This window comes from Oncorhynchus masou, chromosome 31, assembly GCF_036934945.1.
Source record: "Oncorhynchus masou masou isolate Uvic2021 chromosome 31, UVic_Omas_1.1, whole genome shotgun sequence".
Classification (NCBI taxonomy): Eukaryota; Metazoa; Chordata; class Actinopteri; order Salmoniformes; family Salmonidae; genus Oncorhynchus; species Oncorhynchus masou.
Window position 1 is genome coordinate 89757089 of NC_088242.1, and position 18536 is coordinate 89775624.

The 18536-nt window shown below is 41.1% G+C and overlaps 1 protein-coding gene across 1 annotated transcript; it reads right to left on the reverse strand.

The window, feature by feature from the left end:
• Positions 1–13998: 13998 nt before the first annotated feature.
• Positions 13999–18258, reverse strand: ptgfr (prostaglandin F receptor (FP)). Its single transcript, XM_064952814.1, has 2 exons — positions 17452–18258; positions 13999–14328 (listed from the first exon to the last, which is right to left on the reverse strand). Exons 1-2 carry the CDS (start codon positions 18256–18258, stop codon positions 13999–14001), a joined length of 1137 nt encoding a protein of 378 aa, XP_064808886.1.
• Between the last annotated feature and the right edge of the window lie 278 nt (positions 18259–18536).

Consider the following 18536-nt stretch of genomic DNA (forward strand, 5'->3'; position numbering starts at 1 on the left):
CTATCACCTGTCGTTTTAGAGGTTTTGCAGTACAGCCAACCGGCCTCACAACCGCAGACCACTGTATGGCTTTGTGTGGGCGAAAGGTTTGCTGATGTCAACGTTGTGAACAGAGTAACCCACGATGGCGGTGGGGTTTTGGTATGGGCAGGCATAAGCTATGGACAACTAACAGAATTGCATTTTATCAATGGCAGTTTGAATGCACAGAAATACTGTGACGAGATCTTGAGGCCCATTTGTTTTTAGCAATCTGTATTCCCAGTCATGTGAAATAGATTAGGGCTCAATGAATTGATTTCAATTGACTGATTTCCGCATATGAACTGTAACTCAGTAAAAACCTTTGAAAATGTTGCGTTTATATTTCTGTTCACTTGAGAAGGGATACAGGCCAAGGTATAGAAAACACTGACATAGTTGACAAAGCTACAAAAGAGCAAAATGACAAAAAAATCTAGGTAAAATACTCAAGTGAGAGAGGGGTGTAAGTGAGAGAGGGGTGTAAGTGAGAGAGGGGTGTAAGTGAGAGAGGGGTGTAAGTGAGAGAGGGGTGTAAGTGAGAGAGGGGTGTGAATGAAACCTTATCTTTCCGTCCTGAACAACTCCACATAATCGTCTTTGTTTCAGCGATGAGACTGTTGCTAACACGACTGCCGCTGAGAAAACAGGGGAGACTGAAGTACTAACACTAATTGCTAATTGCCTAGAAGAGGTAAAGAGCACACCTCCTGGTACTAATTGCTGATTGCCTAGGAGAGGAGAAACCACTCCCTCTCCAATACAGCCACTGATTGCCAAAACAACAACAGTCATAAATTCCTGCCCGTAATCCTGGTTGATGTGTCAACAGTCTGCTGCAAATGATGTGCAGTCAGCAGTTCACACACAAAGTAGACTACTGGGAAGACAGACAGCTCTTAATTAAAGCCTTTTATAGCAGTGGGCTAAATCAGGGTCATGCAGAGTGCTTCTTGGGAGTCTTAAACAAATCTACTTTGAAGCAAATGTATGAACCTCACACACATGGTTATAAGCTTATAAAAAAGAAGACGCCTGTATCATACCAGATCTAGAGTTGTAATGTATTACATGTTGAGTTTGCATCCCAATATTACACTTTATTTACATCACAGAAGACTGAAATATAACAACATTGTTTGACATAGAAACACCAGATTTTGTGGATTTAAAAAAAAAACATGATATTATGAAAAATATTAATAACATCCCACCCATGAGGCCACTAGAGGGAGATTTGGTCCATTGACTGCAGAAATGGGTTTGAAGTAGATGACCCTAGCTGGTAAAAAGACTATACAAGTACAGATTTAAAAAAAATATACAGTCCATTCAGAAAGTATTCAGACCCCTTGACTTTTCCCACATTTAGTTACGTAACAGCCTTATTCTAAAATTGATTAAATTGTTTGTTTTTTTGCCCTTGTCAATCTACACACAAAACCCTATAACGACAAAGCAAAAAAACGTTTACAAATGTATATATAAAAAACTGAAATATCACATTTAAATAAGTATTCAGACCTTTACCTTAGTACTTTGTTGAAGCATCTTTGAATGCAATCTCTAGTCTTCTTGGATATGATGCTACAAGCTTGACACAACTGTATTTGGGGAGTTTCTCCCATTGTTCTCCACAGATCCTCTCAAGCTCTGTCAGGTTGGATGAGGAGCGTCATTGCACAGCTAGTTTCAGGTCTTTCCAGAGATATTCCATCGGGTTCAAGTTCTAGCTCGGCAACTCAAGGACATTCATAGACTCCTGAAGCCACTCCTGCGTTGTCTTGGCTGTGTGCTTAGGGTCTTGGCCTGTTGGAAGGGAACCTTCGCCCGAATCTGAGGTACAGAGAGGTGCAATTGAAGGTTGTGCACTATTTTAATTTTATTCAGAGCTTCTTTTGAGACTTTTTTTTCAAAGCAGGCAAACCCTTTGGGAAATGAGGTAAACTTTGCATAAAGCTTCCAGATAACACTTTCCCTAGGTTGGGGATCCAGTTAGCTAGCAAGGTAGCTACGACTGCAATTAGGATACTGACATCATGAACATGCACAGACAGGGCTCTACCTGTGCAGAGCTGTTACGGCTTTCTAGGTGGGAAGGAGAGTCGGACCAAAATGTGGCGTGTAGATTGCGATCCATGTTTAATAAACAAACGTAAACCACGAATCAATTACAAACACTACAAAACAAAGAACGTAACGAAAACCGAAACAGCCTATACTGGTGTAAATCAACACAGAACAAGGACACTAAGGACAATCACCCACGACACACTCAAAGAATATGGCTGCCTAAATATGGTTCCCAATCAGAGACAACGATAAACACCTGCCTCTGATTGAGAACCACTTCAGACAGCCATAGACTTAACTAGAACACCCCACTAAGCTACAATCCCAATACAAACACACCACATACAAAAACCCATGCCACACCCTGGCCTGACCAAATAAATGAAGACAAACACAAAATACTTCAACCAGGGCGTGACAAGAGCACATGCCCCTTTGCCCTTCCAGTCTCCAAAGTGCCCTTTTCAGTGGTTTTATAATTTCCCCCAATTTTGTATTTTTTTGGTATAAAATGTTTGCCGTTGCTGTTCTGAACCCACTGTCCGCAAGTTGTCGATAAAGTGTCATCTATTCTTCAGATCCAAAAAGTTGCGCGTCTTGATTGTTGACCAGTGACCAGTCATCAGCATTGAAGAGCAAAGGCGGCCCTCATATCCAGATTAGCGACCAGAAAGAACTTGTTTAATTTCCTCCAGTTTTGCAGAAACAGAGTAGGCCTATGTTCATCATCCATATAAAATATAGTTTCGCAATCTACTAACTCATCTTTACCAGAACAATAGGCTACCTGGTGATTTGATTGATCAGAGAAGGGCCTAGTTTGGGTGGCTACTGGCTATATGTCTGAAGATAAACAGCTGCCTTCAATATTATGGGATTAAGACCTAACATTCTGGAAAATTTCTTACGAAGAACAGGGCTACCCGGCGGGCAAGGAATACTCTGCAAGCAAGCTGCAGATAGCAGTGGAGGCTGCTGAGGAGAGGACGGCTCATAATAATGGCTAGAGTGGACCGAATGGAATGTCTACCATGTGTTTGATGCACTGTATTTGATACCAATCCACTGATTCCGCTCTAGCTATTACCACGAGTCCAACCTCCCCAATTAAGGTGCCACAACCTCCCGTGGTAGATAGAACATGCTTTCCCATCCAATCGTGCAACCTCAGCTACAAGAAGGTCTTGTGGTTTTGCTTGCTTTGGACATAGAAGTGACATGATACTGTAAATCCCTGGTTGATATTGGCAGCTAAGATGAATGACTTTCAACTCGAAATGCAGGTGTAAAACTCAGTTTCTGTAGCCTATCTTGCATTTTGCATTATTGTTTATGGCAGTAATGACAGGCTACATTTGTGCAACGATTGTGCGCACATGTTCACGTTTGCAAGTGCATGTGCACCCATGGGAGGGGCTAAAGTTGAGTTCGATATGCACAAAAAGCTAATTTCTCTCAAATGCTGTACACAAATTTGTTTACATTGCTGTTCGTGAGCATTGTCTGCTGCCAGACAATAGAATGTTAATTTCTCTACCATAAGCCACCTCCGTCGTTTTAGAGATAACAATAATAGAGATGGCAATAGAAAACAATAGAGATGGCAATAACACACCAGCCCAGGACCCCCACATTCGGATTCTTCACCTGTGGGATTGTCTGAGATCAGCCACCCGGACAGCTGATGAAATTTAGGAGTATTTCTGTCTGTAATAAAGCCCCTTTGTGTGGAAAAAATCCGTCTGATTGGCTGGTCCTGGCTCCCCAGTGGGTGAACCTGGCTCCCAAGTGGGTGGGCCTATACCCTCCCAGCTCCACCCATGGCTGCTTCCCTGCCCAGTCATGTGAAATCCATAGATTAGGGCCTAATTAGATTAGGGTCCACATCACCAATGAACTATCATGGTCCAAACACACCAAGACAGTCGTGAAGAGGGCACGACAAAACCTTTTACTCCTCAGGAGACTGAAAAGATTTGGCATCGGTCCACAGATCCTCCAAAAGTTCTACAGCTGCACCATCGAGAGAATCCTGACAGGTTGCATCACTGCCTGTTATGGCAACTGCTCAGCATCTGACTGTAAAGCGCTAAAGAGGGTAGTGCGTACGGCCCAGTATATCACTCGGGCCAAGCTTCCTGCCATCCAGGACCTATGGTTGAAGTCGGAAGTTTACATACACTTAGGTTGGAATCATTAAAACTCGTTTTTCAACCACCCCACAAATTTCTTGTTAACAAACTATAGTTTTGGCAAGTCGGTTAGGACATCTACCTTTGTGGATGACACAAATAATTTCCCAGCAATTGTTTACAGACAGATTATTTCACTTGTAATTCAATGTATCACAATTCCAGTGGGTCATAAGTTAACATACACTAAGTTGACTGTGCCTTCAAACAGCTTGAAAAATTCCAGAAAATGATGTCATTGCTTTAGAAGCTTCTGATAGGCTAATTGACATCATTTGAGTCAATTGGAGGTGTACCGGTGGATGTATTTCAAAGCCTACCTTTGCTTGACAACATGGGAAAATCAAAAGAAATCAGCCAAGACCTCAGAAAAATAATTGTAAACGTCCACAAGTCTGGTTCATCCTTGGGAGCAATTTCGAAACACCCGAAGGTACCACATTCAACTGTACAAACAATAGTCCGCAAGTATAAACACCCAGCCGTCATACCACTCAGCAAGGAGACGTTCTGTCTCTCCTAGAGATTAACGTACTTTGGTGTGAAAAGTGCAGATCAATCCCAGAACAACAGCAAAGGACCTTGTGAAGATGCTGGAGGAAACAGGTACAAAAGTATCTATATCCATAGTAAAACAAGTCCTATATCGACACAACCTGAAAGGCCGCTCAGCAAGGAAGAAGCCACTGCTCCAAAACCGCCATAAAAATACAGACTAAGGTTTGCATCTGCACATGGGGACAAAGATCGTACTTTTTGGAGAAATGTCCTCTGGTCTGATGAAACAAAAATAGAACTGTTTGGCCATAATGACAATCCTTATGTTTGGAGGAAAAAGGGGGAGAACACCATCCCAACCGTGAAGCACGGTGGTGGCAGCATTACGTTGTGGGGTGCTTTGCTGCAGGAGGGACTGGTGCACAACTCAAAATAGATGGCATCATGAGGGTGGAAAATTATGTGGATATATTTAAGCAACTTCTCAAGACATCAGTTAAAGTTTGGTTGCAAATGGGTCTTCCAAATGGACAATGACCCCAAGCATACTTCCAAAGTTGTGGCAAAATGGCTTAAGGACAACAAAGTCAAGGTATTGGAGTGGCAGTCACAAAGCCCTGACCTCAATCCTATAGAACATTTGTGGGCAGAACTGAAAACGTGTGTGCGAGCAAGGAGGCCTACAAACCTGCCTCAGTTACACCAGCTCTGTCAGGAGGAATGGGCCAACATTCACCCAACCTATTGTGGGAAGCTTGTGGAAGGCTACCTAAATTGTTTGACCCAAGTTAAACAACTTAAAGCCAATGCTACCAAATACTAAATGAGTGTATATAAACTTCTGACCCAATGGGAATGTGGTGAAAGAAATAAAAGCTGAAAGAAATAATTCTCTCTATGTCAGGATTTGGCCAGGGTTGTTCCGGGTTTTGGTCACTAGATGCCCCCATTGTGCTTTTTGACCTTATGTTTTTTCCCTTGTTCCCCATTATTATTTGCACCTGTGCCTCGTTTCCCCTGATTGTATTTAAACCCTTAGTTTCCCTCAGTTCTGTGCTCTGTGTTTGTATGTTAGCACCCAGCCCTAGTGTTCTGTGTATTCTTGTCGTTTCCGGTGGATGCTCTTGTGGAATTTTGTTTTTGAGTATCTCTTGAGGCTTTTTTGTGCTATACCTACCACCTTTTGGATTTGTCATTTTGTATTGAAGGACTTCTCCTTTTTTACTTTATTAAATACACCGTCTTAAGTACTGCTGTGTCTGCCTCATCTTCTGGGTTCTGCTGACTATTCGTGGCTCAGTTGGTTAAGTGACTGTTTCTCACTCCGGAGACCCAGGTTCGTAACCGGGTCCTGACACTCTACTATTATTCTGACATTTCATGTTCTTAAAATAAAGTGGTGATCCTATCTGACCTAGCCATAAGACTGCTGAACAATTAATCAAATGGCCACCAGACTATTTACATTGACCCCCCCCCGCCCCCCATTGGTTTTGTACACTGCTGCTACTCACTGTTTATTATCTATGCATAGTCACTTCACCCCTAGCTACATGTACAAATTACCTCAACTAACCTGTGCCCCCGCCCATTGACTCGGTACTGTTACTCCCTGTATATCGCCTCATTCCTGTTTTTTTATTGTGTTACTTTTTATTATTTTTTACTTTAGTTTATTTTGTAAATATTTTCTTAACTCTTCTTGAACTGCACTGTTGGTTAAATGCTTGCAAGTAAGCATTTCACGGTAAGGTCTACATTTGCTGTATTTGGCGCACGTGACAAATAAAGTTTGATTTTGATTTGATTTGAATGAATTTATTTCAATTGACTGATTTCCTTATATGAACTGTTACTCAGTCAAATCCGTGCAATTTTTGCATGTTGTGTTAATATTTTTGTGGCTATCGGAAGTTAATAGTTGTATCCCACTGGAGGAAATCACTTCCTGCTTGAGGAATAAGTTAGAGACATTTTACAGAATTCGGCAACCTTTTGTTGACTATATGCAGATTCTCCCCTCACATCACATTGATTGAATCTCTGTATAATCCTCACATAATGTTTCACACGTAATGTATAATATGTACAGTAGCCTACGACAGGTGACCATATGATCCAATGTCTCATTATTATTATTTTTTATTATGACTTATTTATTGTATGTTTGTATATATAATTATTATTATATTTTTTTAATGCTCGTCGGTCACTGTCACTTTGTCATATTGTTGTCTAATATCTTTTCATTTTTGTTTTGAATGTTCTTAATTGGAAAATGCAAAAAATAAAATATTTTTAAAAAATGAACAAATTAAAGGAAATGTATGGTTTAACTTCTTGAAACTCCCCATCCCGGATCCGGGATCGTGACTAAGCCTCAGGCTCATTAGCATAACGCAACGTTAACGATTTCTGAAAATCGCAAATAAAATTAAAATAATGCGTTTGCTCTCAAGCTTAGCCTTTTCTTAACAACACTGTCATCTCAGATTTTCAAAATATGCTTTTGAACCATAGAAATGGACTAATTTGTGTAAGAGTATGCAAAGCTAGCATAGCATTGTGTGTAGCATGTAGCACGCAACATTTTCACAAAAGCCAGATAACCAAATAAATAAAATCATTTACCTTTGAAGAGCTTCTGATGTTTTCAATGAGGAGACTCCCAGCCACATACCAGATGCGCAGTGTTTCCTGAAAGCGTCTGTGTGTAGGAGAAATCGTTCCGTTTTCTACATTGCGCCTGGCTACCGAAACGAACCGAAAATGCAGTCACCTACAACGTGAAACTTTTTCCGGATTAACTACATAATATCGACCGAAACATGGCAAACGTTGTTTGGAATCAATCCTCAAGGTGTTTTTTCACATATCTCTTCATTGACATGCAGTTCGTGGAAGCTTGCTTCCCTCTCTGTGTCCCATGGAAAAATACTGGCAGGTGACTTTTGCGCACCAATTTCGGCGCAGGACACCGGGCGGACACGTGGTAAATGTGGTCTCTTATGGTCAATCTTCCAATGATCTGCCTACAAATACGTCACAATGCTGCAGACACCTTGGGGAAACGACAGAAAGGGCAGACTCATTCCTCTTGCGTTCACAGCCATATAAGGAGATCATGAAAAACAGAGCCTCAAAAATCCTTGTCATTTCCTGGATGCCATCTCATCTTGGTTTTGCCTGAAGCTCACGTTAAAGGGCACGCACAGAGAAGATATTTGTATTTCTGGACACGTCAGAGTGTTTTCTTTCGAACAGTAGCAATTATATGCATAGTCGAGCATCGTTTTGTGACAAAATATCTTGTTTAAAACGGGAACGTTTTTCATCCAAAAATGAAATAGCGCCACCATAGATGTAAGAGGTTAACCATGTTGTCATGACTGTCCCGTGAGTATCACAATGGGTCAGATCAGCTCAGCAATGATTGACAATAACCAGACCCCTTCTTTCCCCCACAGAAAAGGGGAGGAACTGGGCCGGTTTGATAGTTCATACCCTGTTGTAAATTACAGGAGAAGGGGGAGGCTCTTTCTCCCCCTTTAGTATCAACCAAAGGAATGTCTTTGTTTCACAGACAGTTTTCACTCTTAAACTCTAACACAGTCAAAAGTGGATACTGGATCAATATTTCTAACATAACAATGTGGGGAATGGTCAGTGGGGAGCTAAAGAAAACTAATGTCGTACGGGTTTTCATTTTGTGATGTCATTAAAACTGGTGAAAAATAAATAATGTAACTCGAAAAGTATTTACACTACAGGTATGAAGTCTCCATCCTTAACGTTGTGCATATAATATAAACAATTATGAAAGTATTTTTGTTAAGATATGAATGTGATTTTAGGAGGTATGAGTGAATCTATCTCCTATAAACTATGCATAAGTAAGTAGCCACGCCCTGAGTGAGGTCGGAGAGCATGTCAGACAGAAGGAACAATGCGCCTTTGACGAGAGGGCATAAAAAGCAATGCCAACTAAATTAACATTAAAAGACGGGGAGTTGCCAACTAAATTAACAGGAAAGACGGGGAGTTGCAGCCCATTTCTGAAGTGGTTTAAATGCTGAATCTAAGAGACCAGGAAACGTGAGCTGAGAGCTACATGTTTGAAATGGTTGGAACTTTGAACCTCAACTCGAGGTGAAGAAATAAACTTACCTTCCTTTAGACCAGAGAGACGGCGAGCTGCAGCTCATGTCCATTGTGGTCTGAATCCTGAATACCATCACGAGGGGGAAAACAAACTCCCATCAGACAATCCCTAAAACAGCTGATGAGCTGTCTTGAGTCAGATATCAAGAAAAGCTAGTCTAAGTGAGACTATCCTACTACGCTCATCACCAATGGGAACCGTTGACACGGCTGGCTATCTTCCAGAGTGAACAACAGTAGAAGACGGGAAAGGGGAGACCCTTTTTGGACAATCAGAGCCATACAGCTTGCCACTGAAAGGCCAACAATCTTCCTAAGGAGGGCTGGTTTCGACCGAACAAAGGCACTCACATGTAAATACATGAATGATTTCTTATTCCAAATGGGCGGCGGTTCGTGTGCAATGTATATGATTAGTATGAGAATAGTTCTAAAATGTATCCATGAAAAGTGCCCCTTTTCCTCCCTCTCTCTCTCTCTCTCTCTCTTTCTCGCTCTCTCTCTCTCTCTCTCTCTCTCTCCTACCCACCAGTCTTCATCCGTTGTGTATAAGCCACTATATTTTGTCAGTCCACTAGGGACCTTCATCTCATGTAAAGGCTGTATGTTTATTCTGTGTTATTATTTAGTTAGATAGTAAATAAATAATTATACCAATTTGTGTAGTACTGAATCATGAGTGAGACTGGGGATTTAGCAGATGCATGAGGTTACGACTGTTCAGAATGATGATATGAAATTAAGTAATGATTAATACGATGATAAATCAGAATGATGATATGATAAGAGGTAATGATTAATAAGATGATAAATCAGAATGATGATATGATAAGAGGTAATGATTAATAAGATGATAAATCAGAATGATGATATGATAAGAGGTAATGATTAATAAGATGATAAATCAGAATGATGATATGATAAGAGGTAATGATTAATAAGATGATAAATCAGAATGATGATATGATAAGAGGTAATGATTAATAAGATGATAAATCAGAATGATGATATGATAAGAGGTAATGATTAATAAGATGACTGGTCAGAATGAATTTATTTCAATTTTTTATTGAACCTTTATTTAACTAGGCAAGTCAGTTAAGAACAAATTCTTATTTGCAATGTCGGCCTAGGAACAGTGAGAAACAGTGTTTCTTTGTGTAAAGTCACCCCCAGGCTATTGCACACATTTCCACAATGTATCTAACTAAAATTGTATTTTAAACTTAACCCTAACTAATGAAGGCCAAGTTTGATGCGTTTGTCCACCAGACCTTCCGCACATTTGGGAGGAAGTGTCTGGGAACGAGATTAGGTGTAATGTGACTAACATGGCATCACTTTAGAGTGTATGCAGTCCTTCAGCACAACATGTCACCCTTTATAAAGCACATGTTTATATTATGTTCGACAAAGTGGGTTATATCACATTTGACATGGTGATTATGTCACACAGTCAGGCCACATTTAAGAATCCTTTATAAAGTATGACATAATGGTTATAGATGCTTTGTAACACATTTATGTAGTGCTTATGAATGCCTTCTGAAGGCTTTATGAAGCCTTTATAAGCTGAACGTCATTTAAAGTGGGATCCCTTCGGTCAAATCCTTCTCCCTCCTGACTCTGTCTCTTTGAGCCTGCTCTACTCCCTTTCCACATCCTTTGACTCTCCCTGTCCCCTTTCCTCCCGGACGGCTTTTCTTTCCCCTCCCGCTCCATGGCTGAGTGACTTATTCTATGCAAAAAAAATATGGCTGCAGGGCAGTTGTTGGCAACTGTAACATTGAAGCTAACCCTAACCCTAACCATTTTCCTAACCTTAACCTCAGTCTTCTGACCTGCCACGCTAATTTACCTAACCTGCCATGTTAGTTATCCTAACCTGCTATGTAAACAAATCATTTTTGTCGAGAAAACATCAGTCTCATAACACCGGGACTGACTAATGGCAGGTATCAATGAGCATTTCCTGATATCAGGGAACACCCACATAAAGAAATGCCCCGAAATACAGTCCGCAATTACACCCTATTCAAGAATTTGACAAAAGCTGTAACCCTTTTAGCCATGACTCAATAGAAGATGAAGGATATGAAATGATCACTTATCATATGACTAATATCTTCTTCGGGGGTATCATAAAGCCTTCATGAACCCACCTACCTTATGGGAGTGATTTAAAGGGGCGTCAGACATAACATTTTGTTAGTTTTGTGTGTTGAAATGCAATATAACAAAGCTATTTTCTAACAAGTCTCTGTATAAACAATATCCCTCATCACTTATCCATCACTGCAAATAAATGTTATTGCCTGTCTGTCGGCATAGCCTAGGCTCACCTTCAAAAGCCTTCACAGTTTGAACATAAATGGCAAAGACAATGTGTAGAAAAATAATAGTTTAATAATTAATAATTTAGTTTATACCGAAGGAGATCATTGCACAAATGAAGTGGTAGCCTATATCGTTTTTCAAGTAGAAAAGAGCAGATATGGAGGTTAAAATTATGTGCTTACGATACAACAATACAATATCAATAGATTTTAATTTACATGCATCATCGTTTTTCACTCTTGCAGGTCTTTGGCATGCATATTGTTGGCATGATGGTTGACACAGACACAACATAGTTCTCTTTGTTCTGTTTCGGCAATAAAAGAAAATAGTAGCACTTTACATTACAATAACTCCACAGTTTAATCATCATTTGCTAACCTTTCCTCCCACATTGTAAATGCTAGTAATCTAGTATACACTGAGTGTACAAAACATTAGGAACACCTGCTCTTTCCATGACACAGACTGACCAGGTGAATCCAGGTGAACGCTATGATCCTTTATTGATGTCACCTTTTAAATCCACTTCAATCAGTGCATATCAGGGATGGGCAACTTTGATGGGGGTGGGGGCCACAAAAAATCTGAACTCATCATGAGGGGCAGCAGTGGTTTCTCTGGTCTGCGTACCCACATCCACCCCCCCTTCAAAGTTATGTTTTAAAGTTAATTTCCTGCAGTTCTGCAATTTTGCCATAGGGTGGAGGCAAATGTTAGCCGTTTTTAATATGATAACTGAGAGCTAGTTGATAACTAGTTACTAGTAACTAAACTAGCCCCGGGGAGCTAGTTACCCCACGCTACCCTACGTTTAGAGAGTTACTATATTTATTTAAAGGTCCAGTAGAGGTGACACCAAACAAAACCATGTGTGAAAATAGTCTGCAGTTAAAAGACTGAAGCACTGGAAGCATTTAAAGTTTATACATATACAATTTCTACCTGCAAATCATACATGTAACACGTATACCTCAATCACATATCAGTAATAATTAAGGAATACAAATCCACTGGGGAACAACTGTCTGGTCCGGCCAGCCGTTGTGTGTCGTCTACATCTCCATGTTTTATGATCAGTTCATATTCTCCAGGTTCACAATATTAGCAGAACATTCACATTACAGTTCTTCCTCAAGCCCTTGTAACAGTTGTTTCACAACAGTTTTTGTGAATAAAATGTCAATATATTTCCTTATTCTTTAACCATTGATATGTTTTAGGGGCCATTTTGAGACCTTAAGGAGCATCAAGTACTGCTGGAATGTCTACCAATGGCATGTTCATCTTTTTGTGAGAAATTACACTGGTCACTCAAAACATCTATAAAGTATTTCTATAAATAGCTCACATTTTATTTTAGATGAGGCCATGCAAAAAGATGTAACTTATGATTAGTAAATGGTTTATAAGGACCTGTATACATACATATTCCATAGATACGTCATGTTACATCAACACACAGTATATCATATAAGAAAGCACTGTTAAATTAAAATGATCATGCTGAGTCATTTTAAAACCACTGAAAGGATAGAGGTGATCAACTCATCAGATGAGCTTAACTGAGTTACTGTGCTGTAAATGGTGAACACCCATGATGAGAGAATGACTTCAGAAAATGTTTTAATACAGAAAACCTGTGAACAAAAAGTACTCTCAACATGGACAGACACAAAATGTGTCAAAAACTAATTTTTAATCAGTCCATAGCACCGCAGAAGGTCAAAGAGATATACCAACCATCTGCCAAACACAACAGCAACTTCAACAGACGGGCCAGCCAGAAGAGTCTCTTCAGAATTCAAAACAAATCATTCTACGTGGAAATGATGTCATAACTGCCATATTGGGACTCCAGAAGATAGTGAAACAAGAGAACAATTAATTTTACCGGAGGATCACCAGCTGAGGTGATAATTCAGATTGCCTGGCACTCACTCACTGACTGATGGGGAGCTGAAAACAATCAAATGGTCTTGTCATTCTGCAAAATCTTCGAGCTCTGTGAGGAACTCCAGAGCTACAGATGTCTTTAGTTCTGAGCTGCTGGGTTTATATGCCATAGCTACTGTCACAGAGAAGACTCAAGAAGACAACATTGACATCTAGTGCTGATTGCAGAGTTCATCCTTTCAAGGTCAGTTACAGGTTAGACAGAAATATCAGTAACCGGGGATAACTAACTCCAGGGTCCATCTTAGTCCTGTGTCACTGTCAATTATGACCAACACACCTATTACCAGTGTCTGTATGCCTCATGAGTGTACAATTAAGCGATAAGGCCCGAGGAAGTGTGTGGTATATGGCCAATATACCACGTCTAAGGGCTCTTCTTAGGCAAGATGCAATGTGGAGTGCCTGGGCACAGCCCTTAGCCGTGGTATATTGGCCATATACCACAAACCCTCGAGGTGCCTTATTGCTATTATAAACTGGTTACCAATGTAATTAGAGCAGTAAAAATAAAAGTTTTGTCATACCCGTGGTATACGGTTTGATATACCACGGCTGTCATCCAATCAGCATTCAGGGCTCAAACTAACCAGTTTATAATACTTTGAATGATCCTTCATATGCCCTTCCTAAAACAAACCTTATCTGGTTCCTTAGCTTATCGCCTACTCCAACTATACATCAATGTGCTACAGGTGCTGCCTGCAAACACTCTACCTGGGACCCAGGGTCTCTCAGATCAGATGCCCCATCCAGGGGTTCAGGTGATGGGCTTAATTATTGTGTCTGGTAGGCCTCCAACACTTCCATCCAAACAGAAGAATTCTGGTTTAGTGCTGATGGAGCTGCCGCTGGTCTCCCCAGAGCCTTTCACTGGGCTGCACTTCCACCGGTTGAGGGGGTGGGAGTGGGACTTGATGCACCAGCAGCTGTGCAGCAGCAGGAAGAGCCTCTTGAGGATGGCCTTCCTCAGGAGGATGTAGACCCAGGGGTCCAGGATCTGGTTCCAGGTGGCCATGCGGACTGCCAGCAGCAGGCGGGCAAACGCACGCTCGCCCTGGACCTGGGTGCTCAGTATGATGACGTTAACCTAGGAGGGTAAACATAGGACATTATGTGAGACAATGTAATTACTTGAAGGGAACCATTTAAATTGTTGTTAGTTGAATACTGTACTTTGTTCAACACTTCAAATTGCATTATTACAGTATAACCAGCTCTCTTGAATCAAAGGAAACTTATAAAAAGGGATTTGATTTAAGCTACCACTTTTTTTATTGTCCTAGAAATAGCTGAATAGAATATGATAAAATTACGTTTGAGAATGTGTAATAGTGTTTTGTGTACACAGTGATGTGTGCGGGGCAGTAAGTGAGTGAACGCTTTTTATATTGAGGGATACCTGGAGGTAATCAGACCTCTCTGAAATGAAAATGGATGGCAGTCCCCCTGAGGATAATATATTTTTACCTTGCCCTCTCCGAGGATTTGAAAAAGAAAACATATAACCCTCCAAAATGATCATTAAAACAAAATAGCTGAAATATAAATTCCCCTTTAAGTAGGCTATCAATGTTGCAGTCGTGATTTCTATCAAATCACTGAGAACCACTGCTGTAGTTCATACCACATTCATCCGTTAGAGGGTGGCATTTACCAATTTAAGCATTAAGGGCCTTCCACACCAAGGACGATAACTATAACAATACATTATTGGTCAGCATCCACACTCGAAGAAAGTTTGTCGTTCTACAATAGCCTATACCTGTCAATCAACTGATCAAAGCATCCTGATGTACAACATCCGTAGCCTATAGCACATTGTGCACGGGAACAGCTGGAAGAGAGGAGCTAGAGTTGTGTAGCCAAAGAAGCTAAATATTAGCTAGATATTAGGTCACTCATTAGGTAAATACTAAGGCTATAAATATTTACCTGTCAAAGTGCATGAAAAGAAAGGCTAACAGAAGGAAATGACTGATCTGTGTGTTCCTCCAGGCTGTGCTCTGCAGTCCCCAGGCAGTCGTGCATGCAAAGCTCCACTATTGATTAGGCCTAGGTGTTTAGACAACATTATTCCACCCTGAGGCTACAACAACACAGCGCAATTGGGTATGTATTATTGTTATCATGTGTGTAGACCTACACATTTATTGTCTAGGGCTGTAAACTGCAGTGATGTAGGCTAATTTGAATAACCGCTCAAACGTCCTGTTTTGAATGCTTCATGCCAAAATACTGCATACAGCCTCAACCTAATAATGCAACCATTTAGATCAGTAATGGATATTTTTTTAGGCAGTTTACAAAGTTCAGAAAGGTACATTAGCAGGCTACTTATATGGTGAATCTTAATCACACCATCGAGACCTCTCTTTCTCTCCTTTCATAATCACATCCAGTTATTTTGGTTTCTGTATTTTATATTCAGCAAGCAAGAGCAAGCTTGAATCTCTCCTTGATCCGTGGAAAATAAAATGCTTGAAATAAGTGTACAACAGGCTATTGTGGGTCTAGTCTAGCGTTTCCTAGGACTCCAAGAGATAAAGAGGAATTATTAGGAATAATACTGCAGTGAATGGCATATAGGCCGACCCAATGAATTTACACAGTGATAAAAAAATATAAAAAAAGTTTATGAAAGACAGCCTAGGATAAACATATCGCTCGAAAAAGACAACAACTCATAGGCATAAAGGCATACAGATAGTCCAACTATCCACATGGACTGTTGTCCTCCCCATTGAGTTTGAGTTTGAGTTTATTTTTATTTTTACAGGGACAGTGCACATTAATCAACGTTTCAGTAAAAGTGCCGGTTTTAGCCAGCCGGCTAATTTTCAACCGCAGTCCCTGGGCAGGTTATTAAAAACAATTACAATATAGACAATAGCAACATAGAACAAGCAAGACATAGCAACATAGGACAAGCAAGACGTAGCTTACAGACAGAGCAACATAGAGGAGCAGCAACATTCAGGAGCAGCATTGAAGAACCATCTCCTTTCAACTTGAAAATTCAATTGAACTTTTCTGGACTGTCTTCAGCGGACAGAGACCGCAAAGAAACCCTTCAATTACTGTGAAGGTAACTTTGTTCACTTGTGTGGTCCTTGTGTAATTGTGTTATGTCATGCTTGTTATTGTTCATTGGTGCTTTCAAGAGAACTGGAACTCAAAAAACAAAAAACAGGATCAAATCACAAGGTTATTGATTTTCAATTAGGAAAGTCTGAGCTCTAAAAAGATGCCAGAGTTTTCAACATTGAAAGTGGAATGCCCATCCAGCCAGGCTCAGCGAGGAGAATGAGAGAGTGACAGAGCGCAGGGTAGTACACCAAAGTTACACACAGTTGAATTCAATATGTAAATTCCAAAATGCTGAAAATAACTGACATTTAATCGATTACAAAATACATGACCCTCCCTGGACAAAGAAAATATGAAACCCTCCCACATTTTCCTCCAGGTAACATTATGTACATTTTGAACGCTCCCTAAACATCTTATTGATGTAGGTCTAATGAAATGTCTTGCCAGAGGAAAAAAACGATATTGTTTGACCTTCCCTTACAAGCCTTCTCATCACGTGTTAATGATCCAGCTTAATCTAAGATATTATACTGTCACTTTTCATTTGAAGAATCCTGGTCTACGATTAATGGCAGGCAAAGAAATAAAAACATTGTCAAAGAAGGACCATTTATTTCAATAAGACTCATCAGAGTTTCCATCACAGAGAAGAAATCTGGATTGAGAATGTTTCCCCTCTACTTTTGCTACATACCATATTTTGCTCTTAAAAGGGTTGGTAAAAACAAATGTCATTGAAATGGATGTAAAGTAACTACACAAAGTACTGGGAGAAAAGAAGGACATTACATGCCAGAAATCTTGGCGTGAAATGACAAACTGCCTGAACGTGAACACAAGGGTCAAAAGCACAAAATAACAAACAAGCCAAAAATCTGTGCCCTATTAAACATCTTGAGCATCTCAAAGGTTGAAATAGCTCCCTTTCCTTTTGAAAGGATTTGTGCGCATTCCGAGTAGAAGAACAAATTGCTTGCTGTGGGAATCTTGGCAGACTCCACCAATGCAGAGGACTGTTGGCAGGGATGAGGTGAAAGTGAGTTCTTCATTACTGCTCAACAGACATACCAGAGATAAGCGCTTCTAAGACCCAGGGAAATGAGGGAAGAAGATGCCTTACCAATAAAGGGCCCCAGCACACACAGGACACAAGCATGATGGTCATGAGCTGGCAGATCATCTCAAAGTGGTGGGAGGTGTCCTTGCGGCGACATTGGCGGTGGCAGCGCAGCTTGGACTGCAGTAGGGTGCAGCTGGTCAGTGTGTTGCACACAATGGACACCAGCAGAGCCAGGAGGCCCAGTGTAGAGAAGATCAGCGGGAGCACCACGTCCAGCCAGTTGCGGGGCCCCTCCATGCGGAAGAAACACCAGCTCTGGGAGCGCTGCACCTGGTAGGGCCTCCACAGCAGCACAGGTAGCAGAGCCACCAGGGCAGCTAACAGCCAGGTCAGCCCCAGCAGCCTCTTCATGTGGTGGGCGGCAAGGGCTGTGGAGTGGAACAGGGGCCTGGTGACACCAATGCAGCGTTCCACCGCCATTAGACTACCCAGGAGCAGGGGGCTCAGACCGAAAAACACCATGGACACCCCGAAGAGACTGCACAGGATGTGGTGTGGGTCAAAGGCTTCCCACTCCTTGTTACAAGCGTAGACATATAGCACCAGGGAGCCGTTAATGAGGTGGCCCAGGAGATCGGTGCCCACCAGGCCGCTGGCAAACAGCAGGAAGGAGGCCTTGGTTTTGAGGCGGAAGCGACGGTAGGCATTGACCAGGATGCAGAGAGCCAGGATGTTGGAGAAGATGCCCACGGTCATGGAAATGATGGAGGCGGTGACGGACAGCTCCGTCTGGCCACAGGTGGTGTTGGAGTAGCTGCCTGTTGCTGTCCTGCTGCATCCCGCCTCGGAACTCCCATTGCCTGGCATTATCAAGTCCTGGTCCAGTCTGAGGATCAACATGTGACAGAAAGGATGGTTGAATGGCTTTGACAGAGCCCCAAAACATTTCTCTTCACGACACGTTAATAAACAACACTCCAAAACAAATGACATTTAAAACGTAGATTTTACGGAGCAACTGAGTCATGACCAAGGTGAATACTTATACAGAGCTTTTATCTAGTAGGTTCTACATTTCAGAGCATCAGACTTATAAGTCAGTGCTTACAAAATATATATATTATTTCCTTTAAATTGTGCAGTGT

Excerpts from the sequence above, each read along its gene's own strand:
- ptgfr (XM_064952814.1), bottom strand. The coding sequence starts at position 18,258 with ATGCCAGGCAATGGGAGTTCCGAGGCGGGATGCAGCAGGACAGCAACA. Across the intron at positions 14,329-17,451 it reads TGTGCTGGGGCCCTTTATTG|GTTAACGTCATCATACTGAG; the intron begins GTAAGGCATCTT and ends TTACCCTCCTAG.